Source organism: Mus musculus, chromosome 15 (assembly GCF_000001635.26).
Source record: "Mus musculus strain C57BL/6J chromosome 15, GRCm38.p6 C57BL/6J".
Classification (NCBI taxonomy): Eukaryota; Metazoa; Chordata; class Mammalia; order Rodentia; family Muridae; genus Mus; species Mus musculus.
Window position 1 is genome coordinate 78,439,336 of NC_000081.6, and position 21,308 is coordinate 78,460,643.

Sequence of the window (21,308 nt, forward strand, 5' to 3'; positions counted from 1 at the left end):
GCTTAAACTCAGGTGAGGTAGCACGCAAAGGAATGGGGGCTCTCTCTTGAAGCCCCGCCCCCTTGCTGTTTGCCCCGCCCCCTTGCTCTTGTCTCTTTTTCCCAGAGGAGGCTGGGATGTGACTAAGTCCTGGGCTCAGGAGTCAGAGTTGAGGGTATCCTGTGTCCCATGCCCGGGGACACCCCTCCACTTCTTGCTTGGATACCTGGCCACTGCACTCTCCTGCTCCCCTTATTTGTGAAGCTGGGCTGCCAGCTTCTGAGTATCCCTACACACAGCAGCAGCAGGTGTGTTCAGTGACAGGCATAAGGTGCATGAAGCCACTCAGATATCAGTGTCAGGGCTTGGTCAAGTGCTTTATTCCCAGAACAGACAGTGGGCCTCCAGTGAATGGCAGGGAGGCCCCTGTAGCAGGCAGAGCTTCAGCAGGCATCTGCAGCTGAGGCTGCCCGGTGATTTGGCTTAGAGTACAGCCCACTTGGCAGACTCAAGGGCTCTGATAGAGCCTTGATAGAGGCACCTTCTTTCTCTGTGCAGTTCCCCCAAGAGGCTTTTGCAAGGGGAAGGATTCTTTCTTTCCTACAGAGACCCGGAGGCCAAGGTCATGGCCGCCAGACCCCACTCCAAAACAGTGGTAGGAGCAGGGAGGGGAAAGGACTAGAATAAGAAAGGGTTAGAAGTGAAACCTAGCCGAGGCTGGCCCCTGGACCTCAGGAGGCATCCTAACCACCAGCTGACATCCTTCTCTGTACTGTCACTGGGGTAGGCCTGAGGGAAACAGGCCTTAGCAGGGTCACTTGCCCCAGAATACTTGTGTCCTGGCTGGGTGGACACCCTGAACTTGGCCTGGAGGCAGGTCCAGCTCTGTAGAACAGCCCTCAGGTCAGCACCTGCTGGATCCAGTTGATCACACGTGTGACACGGGTGTAGACGCCAAAGAAATTGGGTCGGCCACAGCCCAGGCCCCAGCTAACCAACCCTGCCAGGAACCAGCGGCCACTGGGCTCCCTGCAAACCAGTGGGCCTCCAGAGTCACCCTAAAACAGGAGAGATGCGACTGCCTCAGGGTGAGGGTCTACCCGTGTGACTCCAGCCCCAAGGTCTTAGGATAGGAAGGAGCAGAGCGAAAGACCTTCCGCCCCAAGGGGTCTGCCATGTGCCATTGCAGCCATGAGCAGGCCCCTCAGCCTCTGAAGACCTCAGGCTCCCCATCTGTAAAGTGGGAGCAGTCGTCATCCCCCCCACTTCAGGACACACCCCATAGCTAGTTACCTGGCAGGCATCTTTCTTGCCCTTGCGGTAGCCAGCACAGAGCATGCGTGGGGACACCTGGTAGCGGTAGGCCTCACTGCAGAGGTCCTGAGGGACCAGCTGTACGTCCACCTTCTGCAGGGTGTTGCTCACCGGACCTGCAGAGGCAAAAATGAGGGGCTGGGAATGGGCTCCCCATGTGAAGACCTTGCCACTCTGCCCAGTCAGTGCTGGCTGGTGACAACACTCTCACCCCTCACCCTCCACAAAGCCTGTCAGAGCACTCCCCTCCCTCATGCCTCTCCTCAGGGGGTTCCAGACTCCATCTGCTCTGTTGTGGTCCCTGGGGGGATGCTTTCTAACACATGTGCAAGCCCTTCACTGTGCTCTTGACTGCTTAGCGGCCCCTCTGCTCAGTCCAGATCTTGTCCTGGTGATAGCATCCACCAGTCCAGCGCTGGGCCAGACATTGGGGTTTTGAAATCCCTTTGGTTCTGAGATGCAGGTGGGGAGGACTCCTCACCCATGATTCCTGTGGTGGCCCCCAAGAGCGCCTGTCCTCCAGACCTTCCCCTAGCCGCATCTGCCCTGCTTCCCCTGCAGCTGGCTGCTGGGAACACTCTCATATCTGCCTGCCGGACACCTGTGCCTCTCCCCCCAACACGGGCTTCCCAGGCTCTTAGCTGTCATTGCAGCCTCACCATAGACCCCCTCCTCCTGACGCCTTTCTGGCTGCGCTGGGCAGGTGCCTTCCCTGGGCTGTTTCCTGTTCCCCGTCTGTGGTAGCTCATACCATGGTCTTTCTTCCCCTTAATGTTCTCACTGTCACCCTCCTTGTCTGCTTCCATGCTTGACACACAGTAGGTGCTCGTGTGTGTGTTGCTGAGTGAGCAACCACTCAAGCATGCCTTTGCTTTGCCACCCTCATCTTGGCCAGGTCACCTTTCTGAGCTTCAGTGTCCCCATCTTTAGGCTATCTCTGTAGAGGTCAGGGTGCGGTTGGACGGTGGGACATTTGTCTTGGCACACATGAGGCCCTCGTTCAAGCTCCAACCACAACATACCTGCTCCTCCCCCCCTACTTCCAAGTGGTCTATCATCACGTGCCACAGTTACAGACAAGACTGCAGATAAGCCAGCCAAGCCGGCCTTTGCAGAACTGGGGGGTCAGCCTCCAGACTGGGCAGCTTCTGTCAGTTAAGGCCGGGAGTGGGGAATACCCTTCCTAGCAGCAGGAACAGGAAACCCTGAACCCTATAGGGAAGCCAGTTCTAGATCCGAGTCCCCGTCCAGCTGTCTTGACTGGGTGGCTTTCTGTAACTAAGGGACTCGGCCTCAGTTTTCTCATCAACAAAATGGGTCCATAGTACCTACCTCCTAAGCCGAGTGGCTTATATGACATCTTCCCCTCCTTGCAGTTTGCAGTAATGAAGAGCCTCATCTCATCCCCACCCCTCAACCCCAGGGTTCATGTTGCAAAGCTGTGGCATCCCTGTCTATCCTTAAGTTCGTATTTATGCTTCCTGCAAAGGAGGGGATTGGGGGAGCAGGACCCACAGGTCCTGTCACAGACTTCTCTCTTCTAAAGTCTACTCTCATCGATCCTGAAGCTGGAGGGCCTGGCGGAGGGACCCTGTCAGCCCTCTTCCAAGCCTCCACCCAAGATCCCAGATCCCGCCACCTGCCCCAGCTCACCACCCTCTCGCTGGGCTCCCCAGCCTGTGATCCAGCAGTGCTGGCCTGGCTCAAAGAAGTGGGAGCGGGCAGGCAGGCAGACGGGGCGCACAGTGGCCGAGTACACCACGGGGTGGTCGAGCTGCAGCAGGGCCACGTCGTAGTCATGGCTGTCCTCCTCGTGGTACGGGTGCAGGAACAGACGGCTCACCTTGAAGGACACCTCGCCTGGCCAGCGCGAGTTCTGCCGCATCTTTCCCAGGAACACGGTCCACAGCTTCGGGGAGGCCATGCTGGGTGAAAGGCAGGGGAAGGGCATCATGGCTCAGCTGCTTCCTCTCCCATCCAGGGACCCAGTTGATAACAGCCAGCTTTTTTGCTGGGGTGAGGGGTACCATTTCTCGTTTCTTCTCCTAACCCCCTGGCTGACATACAGCGATGCGATGACGGAACACCTATCTGTGTTCTCATGCCTGGGCTCCACCCCCCAGCTTCATCTCTCCCTAGCTAAGCCTGGCCTTCTCTAGTAACTAAGGGACTCGTCCTCAGTTTTCTCATCAACAAAATGGGGCCATAGTACACCCACCCCCCATCCCCTGAGCTGAGTGGCTTATATGCCATCTTCCCCTTAGTGCAGTCTGCAATAATGAAGAGCCTCATCTCACCCCACCCACCCCCAAGGCTCATCTATGAAATGGGAACATTCTCTACGTCCGTGTTCTAAGGAGATGCCAATGAGACACAAGAAGAGCCCAGTGCCAGGCCTGAGACAGTGTTTCCCTGTCTGTAGCCCATTTTGCAGACTCAGAAGGTAGTGCTTGGGAGGGGCTTAGTGAAGAAATTAGCAAAGAGCTAAGAAGAGTAGGTGGGCAGAGCAGGGTGTGCCTGGGCACAACAAACAGGTCCCCGGAAGCCAACAGAGGGTGCAGGCTTCTATGGGAGGGGCCCGAGGGCTTTGGGGGCTCGGATCCAGTTAGGACTGAAAGGGATTCATATCACCAGGGAAAGAGGTGTGAGGGCCAGTGAGATGACTCCTGAGAGCTTCCCTGTCCCCTTCCTCGTTACGGCTCAAGTTATGGTAGGGGTGACAGCTTGTGATCAGCTCGGACAGTTGTCTCCTCCGCTACCTCCCTGATGTCCAGTACAGCCATTGGCATGTAGGAGGAGTGCAGTCATTGGGTAAATGGAATGAATAAATGATAGTGGTCTCATCTTAAAGCAAGAGGGGAACACAGAAAGGCTGAACAGCCAGCCTAGCAACACACTGCATGTTTGCAACAGAACCAGACCAGATCCCACATGGCAGCCCCTCCAGGTGCTCTCTACCCTTTCCTCTGTCTGAGTACAGTTTGTGCATGCTGTATCTCCCACGGTCCTTCCCTATGCCCATCCCCAGGCCCTGTGGTGTCCCCTCACCTGTCCTCCTGGAAGCAGTGGGCGGCCGTTATGACCCAGCGGTCAGCGATGAGAGCCCCCCCACAGATGTGTCGACCCCGAATCTGGAGGCTGGCCTGCCATGGCCACTCACCCTCGGAGGACACGGTCCCGCCCACAATACGGCTGGAGAGGCCCTGGAGGCCACAGTCTGATAATGGTGGGGGGGGACAGAGAAGAAGGAGAGGGGAGGAAGAAAGGCTCGTGAGAAATGGAGACAGACAACAAAGTAAAGCAATGAAGAGGTGTGGGGGGAAAGGAGAGCTAGGCCCAGGAACAGGTGACAGAGACAGCTAGGCACGGAACAGACACATGGTGACACTCCCCTCCTGCTTCCCATGAGAGTCCATGCCCCACTCCCAGGCCTGGCCTTCATGCACAGCCCTGGCTAACAGGCTCACCACAGTGTTGCTCATCTGAGCCGTCTCTGCAATCTGACTGGCCGTCACACTCTGGGTTGGGCTTCTTCACACAGCTCCGGTCCTCACACTGGAAAGTGAATGTCCCACAGGGCACTCCTGGGATGGAGGGGACCGAGCAGGCCACTGAAGGTGGGTCTCTGAGCAACGAGGGAGCCTTCCAAAGCGAGACCCAGAAAAAATGGCACCAGGAGAGGCCAGGAGACTAGGGAGGGGGGTGGGAATCTCAATCACACCAAAGGGTTCCCCAAGTCTCCCCTAGTAGGGTCTGCTCTCACCCCACACTCAGCCTGGCCCATTGACAGCGAGGCCATGTTCCCTCTCTCAGACTACAGCTGCAGACCTCACACTCCCATGAGGCCCCTGAACAAAACTGTGCTTCTCCTATCAGACTGGAGATACAAGAGTACACGATGTCATAGCCACTCCGCCTCGCTCTGCTCCCTGTTCTCTGCCCACTCTCCTCACTTCTAATGCTCCAGTCTGCTTAAACCCAAGCTCTCTAGCTAAAAGCACACCTCCTCCAAGAAGCTCTCCATGCCCCCAGGCTTCCCACACTACCGTACATGGTGCCCCAAAGGCTCTCGATCACCCGTCACATCCTCTTACTAAGAGGTATCCCCTTGAGGGTAGGTACCCTCTCTCTGTCATCTCATTTCTACTTCCTCACTGCCCCTGACCCATCACTGGGTAGCCTGCCTGTGGTGGTTGAATATTCAGTTGGCTAGATGACTAGCTGCCTGACGGACTGGCTGGCTAGAGGAATGGAACCATGGACTCCTAGAAAGGTGGTTGGGTGTACAGAAAGATGGTCGCCAGGTCAGTGGATCGATGGATGAGCAAGGGATTGTGTGAAACAGAGGATGGGAAGGGTGTATCAGAAGCAAAGGTGGAAGGGTGGGTAATTAGTAAGTGGGTGGAGGGATGGATGTTAGATAGTTGAGGAAATGAATGATTGAGTGGATGGATGGATGAATGGAAGGAGAATGGGTGGGTGGGTGGGTGGGTGGATGGATGGATGGATGGATGGACGGACGGACTTCTGAGCAGACAGCTGATGTATGCACAGTAGGTTGGTAGTAGTTGGATGAGAAGACAGGGACCATTACAGCAGTAGGTGTTGCTATGACCCCTTTGATCTCCTTGGAGACCTTGGGCAGGTTCCCTTACCTTCTTGGCACTGTTCTTCGTCACTGCCATTGAGACAGTCGGGCTGCCGGTCACAGACTCTAGGCAGTGAAATGCACGTGCTGTCCTCTTGGCACTGGAACATGGCTCTGCAGACTGTGGTTACAGAGGGTGATGGTTGGAGGGGCTGGGGGGGGGGGAACCAGGCTGGGGCTTTGCAATGGCATCGGATACTCCCTGCATCATGTGCCCACCATCATACACTCTCAGTTCTGCACACCCGTCTCACAGCCATCCTGGAAAGGCCCATTTCATTGATGGGAACAGATGTGACTGATGGGCCTGAGGTCATTAGAGGTTCAGGGTCAAATATGAAATCTCTTCCCCTGATTCTCTCCTCAAACTGAGAATGGACAAGGGAGGCATGGAGCATCGCTGCCCAGGTACCTTGACTCTCTCTGGTCCTGAATGGTGACTCTAGGGGTCAGAAGCCAGCATTTGCTCAGAATTCTTCCTGAGAACCCTAGTCTGGGGACCAGTTCCTGCCTCAGGCTGGAGGGATAAGGGCCCCACCCCATTTAAGGAGAGAGATACAAGATACAGGATTCCTACCTACCCTGGACCCCAGCTCCTGAGAGTCTCAGCCCAGCCGCCATCCCTGCTTGGCTCTGCCCTCCCCCTCCTGGTTATTTTTTTTCAGAATATGGGCCAGGACAGACAGCTGGCACATTTGCTTATGATAAAGGGTGTAACCTCAGCTGAGGGTCACAGTGTGTCCCAGACACTCCCTCAATGGGGGATGCTATGGGGGTAGGCTGGCTCTGGGGAGGCTGCTTTTCCACATTGCCATCCTGACACAGTGCAAGAACCGTGGGCTCCTGGGTGTTCTCAAGGAGGAAGCACACGTCAGGTAGACTTAGTCCAGCGCAGGGAGAGAGGAGGGAAGGCGTCAGGCTGCTCACCACAGTTTCTCTCATCCAGGCCATTGGGGCAGTCCTTGATCCCGTCACACGCAGGGACACACAGTCCATTCACAGAGCAGAGGAACTCACCAGGGCAGGCTGGGGACAGGAGAGGGACAGTAGGAAATGGAAGCGGAAGAGCACACTTAGGATGCATGCCATGAAATACGTGCGTCTGTATCCTTACATGTACACAATTAGGTGCCCATACACCTGCTCCAGTGCCTGGTGTCTGTGGTCCATGCAGAGCTACATCCAGACAACACACACCCAAAGGGATACATGTGACTGCCTACCCAGCACATAAAACTACGTGCCATGTGCACACATGTGTATGAAGACACATAGCACTCTCACTGTGGCCTAGCCTCATAAATGTTTGTGCACATCTGGGGACAGCACAGGGGCAGGGCACGGGCACACACACACACACACACACACACCTCAAATTGTACTCACGGTCTGATTGGTTGTACAAGCTGTAGTACACTTGCACACCCGGGCCTGTGAGGGAGATCTGGGAGGTGAAGTTGATGGTGACACCATCTGAGGCCACCATGGGGATCCTCTCAGCATATGGCTGCAGGGTACGGAAGCCACACAGCCTAGGAGTGACCAGGGATGGCTTAGACACATAGACTGGTTTCCCAGCCAAAAAAAATGAGAAACAACCTAGGTTCCTATGCACAGCCAGGGTAAGGACCAGGCAGTCAGAAACAATGGGCCCCACCCACACTCCCTCTATCTCCATTTCTCCTTTGGGTGGCTGCTTAGCCCCAGAGACATCTTCTAGAAAGGAGTTTGTTTCTGTCACTCTCCTGCTCAAAAACCTGCAGTGGCGCCCCATTGACTGTGGGATAAAATTCCATCCAGATTCTTGCCCCAGTCACCCATAGGCTCTGAGAATCTGGCTAGTCAAGGGCCTCCTCTGAGGAGTCTCACTCTTCCTCTTTGTTCCACAAGGAAAACAATCATTTCTGCCAGCCTTCCATCTACAAAAAGGTTCCGTGTGTCTGCAGAGGCAGAGGACCTCAGCTGGCCAACTGTCTGTAGACTCACCCCACACAAAACACAGTTGGCCCGCTGAGCAACCTGGCAGGCTCACTCAGCCCGTGGACAGAGATGATTGAGAAACTGCAAAGTGGAGCAAGAATCCTGCCCGCTTCAGTTCAGGGCAGGAGAAGCTCTGGAAACGTAGTTTCCCAAGCCCCTGACCCTCACCTTCACGTTCCTGGCTAGGCTCTGGCATCTGTAATCTACTTGCATGAGTAGCTCTCAAAGTGCAGTCCAGAGACTAAAAGTCGCCTCTGTAGTGACCCTCTAATCCTGTTTGACCCTCCTTCCCTCCTTCTAACAACACAACAGAATTTCCAAGATAGGTGACTGGAACCCTGTAACTGAGGGCAGATGAGTGTGTGAGGGTGCCAGCCCTGCTCTATTAAGCCAGTTATTAAAGAATCTGCAAATAATTTGAAGGGTCGATATTTGTGTTACTAGATGTTGGCGTGCCCCATATTTTCAAGGCAAATTAAGAGGTCCTGAAAAGGAATTGTTTTTCAAGCACCCAGAGTTCCAACAGCCCAGCTGCTCGTCAAAGAAAAGATCGCCACCAGGGGGCGCGCGGGGCAAGCCTGGGTCTTGTCGTCACCCTTTCCCCGCCTCCCGCCCTTTTTCAAGCCAAGGAAATGTGGGTTCCTGGTGGATAAAAAAGATGGATTCCTGGATTGTTATCCTCAGAGGACAGGCCCAGAAAGTGGGCAGGGCATCTGGAAAATGTGATTTAAAAAAAAAAGAAGAAGTTATTTACTTTAAAGAATGCATTTTAAAGAAATCGCAGTACTTTCCCTTTATGCATGGGAGGCATTCCTAGACTCCCGTGGACACCAGAAATCCCACGCAGTGGCGAACACTACCTGTGCTATGCTCTGCCTGTACACATCTCTCTTTGTAAATCGGGCTCTAAAGAGAGCGGTAGCTAATGAAACAGATTCACTTCTGGAATTTTCCACTTAAGTATTTTCCGATCACAGATTACCGTGAGAAACTGAGAGGGAACTGATGAAATATACATTTCTGAACTAATCAGATTTAACTCCTGACACAGGCACTTAACCCGCAAGAGCAAGGGTTAGTCTGACAAGGAAAGTTAAAAGCCCGGAGACGGGAGGGAGAGCCAGAGCCTAGCCGCCCTTGACAAATGAGATCACCACTAGGGGGAGCCCTGGAGCAAGCCAGTCCCTTTCAAGCTAAGAGGAACCCGATTGTTCCTTGAGGACGTTGTTATAAATATATAAATTTGTGTTATGGTTATGATAATCTTATACCTATCATGCATTGCTATCCCAGGGAAGGGTCCCAAGAAGCAGGCAGGGAAGCTGGGAGCATCCCAGAACAAATGTAAGATTCAGGCATTCGGAGCCCTGTTCCCAGGTGCGGCCCTCTGAGTTTCTGGCCCCTCTGGTCCTCCCGTCCACCTAGCCCTCTCACCTCAGCAGCTAAGTGCTGGAGTCAGAAGGAACCGGGGCACCATATGGATTGCCTTGCTACCCCACCCCACCCCACCCTGTGAGTTTAGCAGGGGGATCTTTCTCCTAGGCCTGTCAATCCGGCATATCAGCATCTTCCCACAGAGGAGCTGGAGAGATGCTGGGTGGATAGGCAGAAGCATGGATAAGAGAAAGGAGTGGGAGGGGTCAGGCCTCACTGTGAACATGGCTCTTTCTATGGACAAGCTGAAGGACAGAGGGCAGAAAGACAGCACTGAGGGAGGGACAGTGGCCTGCTCTGTGGTGGACAGGACATTTTGCAGAGCCGGGCTCCATATAACTTTGCCACCAGACGAGTTAGTTCTGTGACCTCGGCAAACTTCAGGCCTCCGTAAGTGTGGTGGCCGAACTATAGTCAGGAGAAAGCCATCCCCTGACCCCACCTCCTTGCAGATATTTCAGAGAACCTGGAAGAATGGTTTGGGGGACCTGATACAGAGTGGCTGCAAGTGGCACTAGTCACAGGGCCTTGGGGAAGCAGAAAGACCACTTAGAGTCAGGCTTACAGGGGCCTCTGGAGCCTGTCGTTCTGCCTTATCTCATGGCTGGAAGTTAGCAGAAAGGGTCAGGCAGGTCACAGGAGAGTGACATCACATGAGAGGAAATGAGGGCAGGTTCCTGGAAGGGGGGAAGCCAGTGCTGCGGTATCGCCCAGTGAGGAGGTTCTGTGAAACCCAGCATCCAGCAGCTAGATCTTACAAGGACAAGACCCGCGTCCCCACCCCCACCACCTGCAGGCCACTGAAGGGCAAGCGGACCCTGTGGGGACAGCAGAACAACAGAACAGCAGGATGGCAGGCAGAACCAGGAGAAAACAAAATGGACAGACAAGATAGGGACCAAGGGTGCCCAGCTAGTAGAAGAGTCCCTTGTCTCTAGACTGGCACTGGGGACAGGGGTTCAGCCATCTTTTCCCTGTACTCCTCAATTGCTGGACCAAAGGACCTGGTCTCCCTCTCCCTTCCTCCATCTCTCAGGCCCCTGCTACCCACACAGCAGATTTTCCAGGACACATTCTTCAGAGAATTTCCCAGCAATGACGTTATCTTTATCAGCCCACAATAACCAGAGACCAGGCCCCAGGCCTCTGTTGTATATTTCCCATCATGCCTTGCCCTCCCCAGGGCATTCACTGTATGGAGCAAGGAGTTAACTCTCCACTGGGGACCCTGTATCCCAGGGGAAGGGCTGAGATGAGGTGCAACTTTCCCAGCTGCTTTCAGAGGAACTGGTGAGAGCCACAGAGATGCCCTGATCTCCCATCGGCTGGGAATGGCTCTACTGAGAGATGAGAGCCTTCCTGAGGAGACACCATACAATTAAGTGTACAACTGAGTGCTCTTTTCCTCTCTCTCTCTCTCTCTCTCTCTCTCTCTCTCTCACACACACACACACACACACACACACACACACACACACACACACACACACACACACACACGGCTGGGCAATCATGCCCTGGGGGCCGGCCAGCTGCCTGAGCTCAGTGATGACGTCACAAGCCACAGGGACTTTTAGCAAATGACTCAGCCTCTGGGCCTCAGGCTTCCCACAAGCTGTGAGGCTCGTTCAACTGTGAGTCCCTGGAATTCATACTTGAAACCAAAATTCACACTTGGATTCTCCAATGTCTTAGGCTAGTGGCGTTTGGAGGAAGGGCATTCAGGGAAGTGATTGGGTCAGGAAGGGGCTGTACCTGGTGAATGCATTCATCTAGCAGATAAAGGAAGCACTGGTGGGTGGCCTCAAGCCCCCACCCCTACCCTGCACCATCAGGCAAGCCCCTTCGGCCCTGCCTCATCTCCTGACACCCTCTGTCCCACTATGACTCAGCAGAAAGCCAGAGTCTTATGCTGCTTTCTTAGACTTCCAGCCTTCGCCACCAGGAGCTGCACAAACCTCTATTCTTTATAAACTTCCCTGCCTTGGCAATTTTGTTACAGCCGCAGAAAGCAGGTTAAGGACAGGATCTGAGTCCGCCTCCCTTGCTCGACTGTGGGGAGCACATAATCGCTTTCCACACCTGTGTGGCACCGAGTAAGAGCCATTTAGCGATTGTGGTTGGTACCGTCTCCACCCACCATCTTATTTAGTCTCCAGTGGAAGGCGTCTCGTTCCAGGCCCTTTGCTTTGTTTGTTTCTGTGTAATAGAACACACTCTTGTTTGGGACAGCAGGTCTGTGGAGGGGAAGCAATGACTTCTGGGAGTCAGTCCCCTCCTTCCACCATGTTGGTTCCAGGGACTGAACTCAGGTCCTCAAACTTGCCGGCAAGCCTCTTAACCCACTCAGCCATCTTGCATGTCCATGGCTTCCTTCCTTTCTTTCTTTCTTTCTTTCTTTCTTTCTTTCTTTCTTTCTTTCTTTCTTTCTTTCTTTCTTTCTTTCTTTCTTATTGGGGGCTACCAGGTGGAGCCCAGAAATCATGCTATGTTAGGTGAGCACTTCGTCCTCAGAGTCCATCCCAGTCTCAGCACACTCAGATAAGTTCCAGAGGCTGGGAGAGGTAAGTCTTGCCCAAGAAGGAACCAGGGGAGCCAGGCTTTGAGCCCCAGTCTAACTGCCTGTGACTGACAACCACTGGGAGGAGCCTTACTGTGACCCATCTGAGTTACCCCGGTGAAGCTAGTGTTTCTGTTGTGCAGAAACTGAGCTCTGGGGCCCCACAACACTTGGCACAGGATCAACCTAGACTAATGGGCCTTAGGCACAGGCTGCAAGAGAGTGCTAGGCCCAAGGCTATTCCCTCTCCCTCTGGCCTCTCAGAGATAGTGACAACACTCAGGGAGGGGTCATGGCTGAAAACACAGCACCTTCATTCAGAAAACTCCAGTCATGGGCTCTGGTGCCGAAACCAGAAGCCAGTAAGCAGCTCCCGGAGTGGGCTGGTGGCTGAGGGAGCCACATGAAGAAGGGCACACAAGACAGCGCCCTTCCCCATGCAGACCTTCTGACCCCTAGGCATATCAGGCTTATGTCACACAGTAGCCTGTTGCTACGACAGCACGGACTCACATCACATCTCGGACAGTTTACCTCCTTTTTGTCACTGTCCCCAACATATTGGAAAAATCCAGCTTTGTCACTCCTTGCCACCCTCTATCTAGAATAAGATCAACTAATGGGCAAATGGGGCTTAGCGGTATCCTCAGTTGCTGGCCCAAGAGGACTGTCCATCTTCATCCTTCTGGCTAGCCCCCAACACACACACACACACACACACACGTCACTTCACAGCTCCCTCTGCCCCCTGCAAGCTCCCAAGAGGACGTTCTTAGCTAGACACCTCCTTGCCAGGAGGCCAAGCGAACAGGCAGGACACTGCAGGGAACACAAATACACAGGGTAACCCTGAGAGCTACTGTCCCCATGGAAGTCAACGGCAGCAAAGACAATGGCGTCCTCGGACTGTAGGGGAGTGGAAGAAAGGCCATGTGCTCTCAAGTGCCCTGTGCCCTGTCCCCATCGTTGGTAGAGCCATGTGGTTACAGAAGTCAAGGCAGCTCCACCATTTACCCTGACTGGGACGGACAGGATGGTGAAATGCGTGCTGGAGCCTGCTGGGTATCTGGGGAAAGGCTGGTCAGGACAGGAGGGACAGTCAGGACAGGATGGATAGTCAGGAGAGACTTTGCTGTCTTCAGCCTCCGCTCACCACCCTCTGCTACCCCCCAGGCCCAGCATGGGTAGGAGCATGAGGTCCGAGTGATGGGGAGGGGAAGGCTACCTCCTGTTCTGGATCATCCACTGGCCCTGAGTACACAGTCGGTTGTACTTCTGCCTCCTCAGTGCGTAGGCATCGAACCAGAGCGCCAAGCCGTAGTCCAGAGAGGGTACCTGGGAAAGGAGGGCAGGCAATCGTGTGCGGCATAGCGGGTGTGGGCGAGCTTGGGCATGTGCCTGTTCCGATAAACTAGCCCCACCCTTCCACCTTGTACTTAGCCTGTGAGTACTTGGGCCAGGTGGGATGTCACTCCTCCTGTCCCTGAAGCCCTAAGGATTGCTCTGGGCACAGGGCAGGCTGCAGGAGGAGAGGAACTCACCGTGAGATGCCAGGAGCAGTGGGTACTGGGAGAGTAGTAACTGGGGTAGTAGGGTGTACGGAGGAAGCCCTGTGTGTCCAGCCGGCCCTCCAGTGTCAGGTTCACCTGGCAGTCTGAGTCCAAGAACAGCCATTAGGATGGGCCCCTTCCTGCCCCCCCCCAGTGTCTCACTGCACCCCACTAACAGCAAAGCTCAGGGCCCAACATGGCTATGTAAGTGTGCCTCAGTTTCCACATCCACAAAATGGAGAGAAGAGTACAAAGCTCAGCAGCGAGTAGATGTGATGGACACAGCACGTTCCATCTGCTGAGTGGCAAGCACACTAAACTTAACAGTATGCAAAATATGCTCTCAGGGCAGCTGGAGAGGGAGAGCTGCTGCCTTTGCAAAGAGGGAGGAGCTGAGGGTGTGACTCCACACTAGAGCATTTGCTTAACATGTGTGAAGGCCCCGAGGTCCATCCCAGCAATGCACACATACATATGCACATGTATGTACACACATGCACATAGAGAAACACACATATGTACACACACATGCACATACACACACCATGCCATACACACACCACACACACATACCACCCATACCACACACACCACACAACATGTAAAACACACACACATGTGCACCCCATACACACGACACACACATGTATACATACATAACACATATGCACACACACTAATAAGAGTTCCAGGAGAGGAGGGAGGCTTGGCCAAGTCACTCAGTAAGAGGCTCAGGGGTGGAAGCAGCAGAGCAGTGTGACTTTGGGTTCTCAGGTCACCTGTCCCTGGGGGTCCAGAGCCCCAAACCCTTCCTTGGTTTTTCCTATGAGACTATGGTGCCTGAGAACCCAAGTGAACACCAGTTGTCACATCTGCAGGGCCAGCTGGAGGCCTGTGGGAGAGCCCAGGGATGACCCAGGAGAATAAGAAGAACCATCAGACACCTTCAGAGGAATGGCAGCTAGAAACGGCAAGCGGCTCTAACGAGAAGTCCAGCTATAGCTCAGGCAGGGTCCTCAAGTTAATTCTGCTAACCCAGAGGACAGATTGGGGGCAGGGAGGGGTAGGATGGGAAGTGAGAGGCAGGAAGAATTGACTGAGGCTGGGGATGAGCCAAGACCTCTTGGGGTCTGCCAGGACAGATACCTTTGCTGGAGGCTGCCAGGGCCCTGGGAGGAGAGTGAAGGACAAAGGGAGAGAGAGGTAGGAAGGGAGGGGAGGGACTGCGGCTCACTGAAGGCTTCCAGAGCCACTCTATCGCTGATAGGACAGAGAAGGCATAGGACATGCCACCAGAGACCAGGGTTCCTGTCTGTGCCCCCCTCCATCCTTGGAGACTCTCACCCTGGAAGGCCACAGACTTCACTGAGAGCAGGAAAGGGTCATAGTAGCTATGCATGCCCTTTTTCCACACCACGGCCATGACGGAGCCCGATGCCAGCACCTCCATCACAGGTTCCTGGCGGCTGCACCCATAGACCCTGATGGAGCAGAGAAGTGTACAAGATGGTATGATCCAAGAGACACAGAAATGACACCACCTTGTCCCCTGGCATCAAACAATGGCACAACTCAGCACTGCCAGCCCCATTTCCTGCAGGGTCTTCCAGGTTCAGCACCCCCGTGTCCATCTTGGAGGAGATGGTTGGGGCCCTAGAGGTCCCCAGCTACCCAGTACAGAATGAGGGACACAATGGCTGCATATCTTCAATATTGTCTATATCAGAAAATGGTGCGCAAGAGTATACACCCATTTTACAGATGAGAAAAACTGAGGCTCAAAGGGGCAAGCACTGTGTTTTAAGGGACACAGTTAGGATGCAGCAAGAGTGCTGGTTGAAATACCAGACTGCTGCCAGATTCTAGAATGTTCTAACAAGCCATGTGCCTTCCCAGAGTTGACCTTAGAGATCACCCTACAACTGGTTAGTTACATCCAGATGGGAAAACTGAGGCTCTGAGAAGAAATTGGAGACCACTGCTTGGCACACAACCTTGTAGCCTCCCTTCCCACTGCTCTCCACAGCATCCATATGGGCCTGAGGCTGAGGCTCCAATGCAAAGTGTGGCCTTTGACCCTGGGACTCCCTCAGCCCTTCAGGGAGGGACTCACGAGGTGATAAGTCTCTTCTCCAGGGGCCCAGCTGCGTCGTACATCGCCACCCTGTCTCTGCAATCGACCCGGGTCCACTCCAGCCGCACTTTGATCATGAGGTCTTCGGGCCCTTGCAGATGCCACAGGCAGCTTGTGGTCTGCTGGTCAGGCCCCTTCAATGGGAGGACCTGGCCTGGGTTCACATAGCTGTAGCGATAACAGCCTGGAGGTAGAAAAGGACAGAGCCCTTAGCCAGAAAGAGAGACTGGGAATGGCCACAAAGCCTTCTCCAGCCATGGTAGCAGGCAGGGAGGAGAGGGGCTAGGCCAGGCTTGGGTACCCACCTTTCTTCCCTCTGTAGCTTCCCTGCCCAGCCTCTGACTCACACACTCATTCAATCGTTTAACAAACGCACAGAGCCTTGTGGGCCAGGAAGAGTGCCCGGCAAAGATAGCACAGAAGATGAAGACCTTGGACCGAGCCCAAGGTGTATAGATGGCAAGAAGCAGAGAGGCCTGGGGGGAGCTTTGCAGAGTCTTAACACAGAGCAGGCATTGCAGGAGGACAAGATAGGGAGGGAGAAGGTGGCAGACCAGATCACATCAGGACCAGCACTGCTCTGTCCTGTGGCCACAAGGAGCCAAAGAAGGTGAAGCAGGGCAAGGCTATACAGTCTGGCGTGGGTCCCCCTGGAGTGACACTGTGCAGGCTGTAAGACCAGCAGTGGGCTGCCCCATCCACCCAGTGCCAAACACTCAGGGATGCTGTGAGGCCTGGGTCTTGCACCCACCATCCTGTTCCCTGCCCTTAGCAGTTCTCTGGAATTTCTACCCTGGGAGGCTGGCTTTCCCACCTGTATACTGAGGACAGCGGCCCACACTCATGGGGCTGCCACAGCCTGGGGACAGTCCATGCTGGGACACATAGCATGGAGCCAGAAATGCTGAATAAAAGCCATAAGCATTGAATAAAAGCAATGAGTCTTCTTGTGACTCCCCCTGACCCCCAGCTGAGTTGTCACTCCACAGCTGTCCCCTGGAGCTAAGGCTCAGCCCCAGTCAATAGCTACCCTCATTTCACAACTTGTTTTGTGTCTCACCAGACTCCACACCCCAGGATATCCTTCCATTAAACTCAACTTAATTTAATACATTTAGTCTCCTGATTAAGCATAATAAATTAAGTGCACTTATAAAATTTAATTTACTTAAAGCTCGTTTAATCCACAAGCTTGGATGCCAGAGATAGCAAAGCTGAGAACCCATTAAGCCGGGCCTTCGGCTTCCTGAAGCAGGGAGACCAGGAGCTCTGCCAGCAGGCTCAGGGAACCTGAGACGGGTGGGGTTGGGGGAGGGAAGGCTGTTTGTACCATCCTGGCACCGGCATGCGTCAGCTGTGTGACTCTGGCCAGTAGCTTAGCCACCCTGAGTTCTGGCATACATAAACATAACCCTTGCCCTATCCACTCTGTGTGATGACGAGGGCCAGGTAGGGTCCTGCTCCCTCTCCTGCCCTGGCCAGCCAGACTCTAGTGTGATACATGCCTCCTGGGCACAGAGGCTGCCTAGGAATCTGCCTGGGGAAGGGAGAGACTTGTCTCTGCTACCTGGCTTCTCGGAGATGTCTCTGTTTTGTGAATCTTGCTTTAAGCCCATACCTAATGCGAGCCATTTTGATAATTTTTGTTTTTGAAAAGTAATAAAGCAGAGATGTGTGCCCTCCTGCCTAGTGCTAACGGCAAACAGGACTAAGAGTCCTGCCCCAGCAATGGATAGAGGTTAATACTCATGCCTGCACCAGGCCTTTCCTGAGCTTTGTTCATGGTATGTGGAGCCATGTCTCATTTGGCCAAGGGGCAGTTCCCCACTAGACCCAAGGAACTCCCAGCTCCCCAGACTTGGGCCTGACACCCCAGCCTCTAGGATGGCTTTGGCTGCTGGATCAAGAGCCGTTCCCTCCTTCCTCCTTGGATCCCCTCACCTGACTCCTTGCTCCGCCTTGCAGCTATGCTCACCTTCATGCCTTGCACAGAACCAGTCTTTCCTTCACAGCCTATCCGTTCTGGCTCTGGTACCTGGCCTGTGACATTCTGTGTGTCTGTCTCCCAGTGGGGATCAGAGCTCACAGTGTGTGTGTGGAGGTGGGGGGTAGGGGGGGTGTTTTGTCACCCAGGTGGCCACAGTATAAGCAGGGGCCTGGCGTGGAGCATGGGGGGAACTCAGTCTACTTGAAAGGTGCCAGCAGGCTGGAACCACATGACTGCCATGCATGATGCCTGGATTCAGTCCTAGCACTGCAAAAGGAGAGAGTTTGACTTCTCCTCTGCCCTTTGACCTCCGTGGGCACCCACACAAGCAAGAAGCGCAGCTCCACCACCAGAAACGTAAGGCTTTTCGTCAGAGCAGACATAGCATAGACCACAGTCTGCACTGGACACTGCACAGGTGACTCCTGCAGAACTAACACCGGATGCTGGCCATGGCTAGCCACTGAGGCCCAGCGCTGTCTATGCTGCGGCACTGAGGGTGACCAAGCTGACAGTGACATTTTGCTGACCATGACCTTTCAAAGGAGCCGAGAAAGCAGATGGGAGGGTGTGGTGGCTTATTTGGGGTGTTATTTTCGTTTCTGACAGGGTCTCACTATGCAACTCAGGCTAATGTCAAAGTCTTAGGTTTCTGCCTCTGCCTCCCGAGTTCTGGGGTCAACATGTGTGCCAACACACTCAGGTGTGTGATGCTATGAAAGCCACCCACTGCGATGAAACAGGAAACCACCACAGAGGGAATAAAGCAAAGAGGATGGTAGCAAGAGCCTTCCTGACCACGCACAGAGTTCTCAGTGTGGCGCCCCAGGTCCTAAGGGGGTCAAGGCCAGACTCTTCATATTAACTCTAAGACCCTTGTTTCTTTTGCCTCCTGGAGAACACAGCAGAGTGTCCCAGGGCTCTGTGACCTGTGATGTCACAGCAGACCAAATACAGACACCCACAAAGTGGCCACCCCTGACACCAACAGACAGACATCGCAATACCTTTCTTCAAGGCAGATTGGTTTTAGGAAAAGCTGCCACTTCTTATAAAAATGTGTTATTCATATGAATGGACTTGTTATTCTAAGAATAGAGTCCAGTGTGGTGGCCCACAGCTGAAATCCCAGCACTCAAAAGATGAGGGCAAGAGGACTTTGGGGCAGCCTGAGCTACATGGGAAATCATTTTCTGAAAAATAAAATTCAAGGTTGGACAGTTATGGCACATGCCTTAATCCCAACACTCGTAAAGGCAGGCAGATCTCTGTAAATTCAAGCCAAATGTGGTCTACAAAGAGAATTCCAGGATAGCCAGGGGCTACACAGAGAAACCCTGTCTCCAAAAAAAAGTCAAAGGCTTTTTAACTAAGAATCAAAATTGGAGCTGCTATGGGGGGCTGGGGGGGGCTTCTAGAACAAGAAGAAAAACACACTTGCACAAGGCATTTCCCCATAGATAGATAGATAGATAGATAGATAGATAGATAGATAGATAGATAGGTAGGTAGATAGATAGATAGATAGATAGATAGATAGATAGATAGATAGATAGATAGACTGACAGACAGATGATGGAAACAGGGTCTGTGTTCTTGACCTCCACACCACCCCTTGTCAAGGCAGGTAGGTATACCTGGCCCAGCTCAGAATAATTATTGACAATCTTGGCTTTAACTGTTGAACTGTGCTTTCGAGGTCAGCGCTTCCATCCACCGAGGGCAGGAGGAAAGGGAGTCAGAACAGGCACACCTAGGATTTGAAACCATCTTCCTCCTTGAGAGGGGTCGAGGTGCTCACTCCTGCGTCTGCTCTAGGTGGCCACTCTAGCTGGGACAGTGGGAATCTGAGCACTAGGCTTGTGTCATAGGGTACAGTAGCTTAGATAGCATGTTGTGTGTATAACCCCAGGAGTCACCAGTCCGTAGACTACAGTGTGCATGGTACCCCTAACCTTGTACCACAGAGTGGTCTGCCTGGCACCTGGCTATTCAGGCCTCAGTAGCAAGCTATTATAGCGTCTGGGAGAAAATCAACGTGATTCTAACCGTGTGGTATCAGGCTGAGCGAGGAGGGAAGGGTAAAGAGAGAGTTCTTGAGTGTGCCAGAACCATCCTCTTCAACAGACCTAGTTAAGTCCTGCATGGCCAAAGGATTAAGCATGGATTGGCAAGATTGTTTCTAACTTCAGTAGGAAAGAGGGTAGGCAGGTAGGTTGATTTGAGTGACAGGCAGCAGAGGTAGGTTTTCACATGGCTAACCCATGGGGGGAGGGGCGACTTACACTCACATCTAAGGCACAGGCGTGCAAGCACACGTCTACCTGAGCCCCCACCTGGGCTCAGAGCCCTCACCCAGATTACCCTCTGAGATCCCCCCAGTGTTTCTAAGCTGGGGTTCCCTGTCCCCACAGTGGACACCTCGGGACCTCCACCCCCACAACGGACCAGACAAGAAGACCTATGATTCTAAAGGAAAGAGGCCAATACAAGGACAGAGCAGCGTACCCAGCGTGGAATTCAGTACGACTATGTCGTTCACACTGGCTTCTGTCAAAAGGAAATGAACAAACAAATAAACAAGGGCAAAGCCAAATTAATAGAACAACGAAAATAAAAACAGGGGAGAGAAGCCGAGCCAGGCTCAGCAGAGGTAAGCCCTCCATGCTGTCTGCACCCACCCTGCCCCTGCTCCTGCCCCTGTCCCCGCCCTCGACTTCTATCTTGGCTCCAGGATCACCTGAGCATCCCAACCCCCGGAGGGAGGCAGCTTCCCCTGGCCCGCTGTTCTGACCCCACCAGGATTCCCCTCACAGTACTGACCCAGGATCACCAGGCCTTCCGGGTCCACCTCATATTCGGTCTTATAGGAAGCCAGGGTTGAGCTGTTGGACAGTAGCTCATCCACCAGGAGCTCGCGCACTACTTCAGGGCTCAGGGTCAGTCGCTGGTACTCAGGGATGTCAAGGATAAACCAGAAGAAGCAGGTGAGGGGTCCCTCCCTAGGCAGACAGAAGTGAAAGGAGCCTGAAGTCCTGGCCCAGCCCCCACTCAAGGGGACTGACTGAGACTTAGACCCACTGGGAACGCACTATGCTTTCTTCCCCACTCCTAGGAGGAGAGTCAGAGTCACAGGAGGTCATTTAGTAACTGGCAGAACCAAATATGACCAGGCAAGCCAAGTCCTGGACTGGGGGTCCTGAGCCACATGCTTTTAAGTACACCCTGAACCTAAACCCACTTACATCAGGCAGCCCCAGTCACGGTGTGGTGTGAACCCTGTCACAACAACACCGCCATTTGTAGATGACAAAACCAAGCTCAATAAAGGGAAACCACACGTCGGAGGCTAAGTTTCTGTTCTATGCCTCCATTTCTCCCATGTTCTTTGTTTTCTTTCTAAAGGAGTTTTGAGGTAGAGTATGGTTAGGGCATTGTGTCAGTTGCCTACAGGGTCCAGCCCTCATGCCTTTAGATCTGTGGCTTTCGCAGGAGCCCTTTGGGCTGAGACAACTCACCCAAAGGAGTAGACAGAACTAGAGTTGTAGTAAGTACCCAGGCGGGTGCTGGCAACCAGTTCTTGGAGCTGTGAGAAGGAAGACAAAGTCCTGGTCACCCTCCATGGTGGCCTCCAAGGTGCAGGTTTCTCAAGTCCCTTCTGGTCATCAAACCTGTGCTTGCCACCCTCACAAGCACAAGGTTAAGCCAAGCACAGCCTTCAC

At 53.7% G+C, this 21,308-nt stretch overlaps 1 protein-coding gene across 4 annotated transcripts in view; it reads right to left on the reverse strand.

Moving 5' to 3' along the window:
* Positions 1 to 331: 331 nt before the first annotated feature.
* The window catches only part of Tmprss6 (transmembrane serine protease 6), a 28,982-nt gene continuing 8,005 nt past the window's right edge, over positions 332 to 21,308 (reverse strand). For 2 of the 4 annotated variants that reach the window (NM_001355601.1, NM_027902.2), the window contains exons 4-18: positions 21,105 to 21,172; positions 20,410 to 20,588; positions 20,095 to 20,136; positions 15,579 to 15,783; positions 14,810 to 14,946; positions 13,457 to 13,569; positions 13,141 to 13,250; positions 7,328 to 7,473; positions 6,869 to 6,967; positions 5,949 to 6,062; positions 4,761 to 4,877; positions 4,342 to 4,510; positions 2,947 to 3,218; positions 1,273 to 1,409; positions 332 to 1,037 (exon numbers count right to left, since the gene is read on the reverse strand). In NM_001355601.1, the coding sequence (NP_001342530.1) occupies positions 879 to 1,037; positions 1,273 to 1,409; positions 2,947 to 3,218; positions 4,342 to 4,510; positions 4,761 to 4,877; positions 5,949 to 6,062; positions 6,869 to 6,967; positions 7,328 to 7,473; positions 13,141 to 13,250; positions 13,457 to 13,569; positions 14,810 to 14,946; positions 15,579 to 15,783; positions 20,095 to 20,136; positions 20,410 to 20,588; positions 21,105 to 21,172 (2,067 nt within the window). In that variant the 3' untranslated portion in view covers positions 332 to 878. Of the gene's footprint in view, positions 1,038 to 1,272; positions 1,410 to 2,946; positions 3,219 to 4,341; positions 4,511 to 4,760; positions 4,936 to 5,948; positions 6,063 to 6,868; positions 6,968 to 7,327; positions 7,474 to 13,140; positions 13,251 to 13,456; positions 13,570 to 14,809; positions 14,947 to 15,578; positions 15,784 to 20,094; positions 20,137 to 20,409; positions 20,589 to 21,104; positions 21,173 to 21,308 lie in introns of those variants that run through there. The other 2 variants (XM_006521417.3, XR_875313.3) reach the window with 2 other exon arrangements.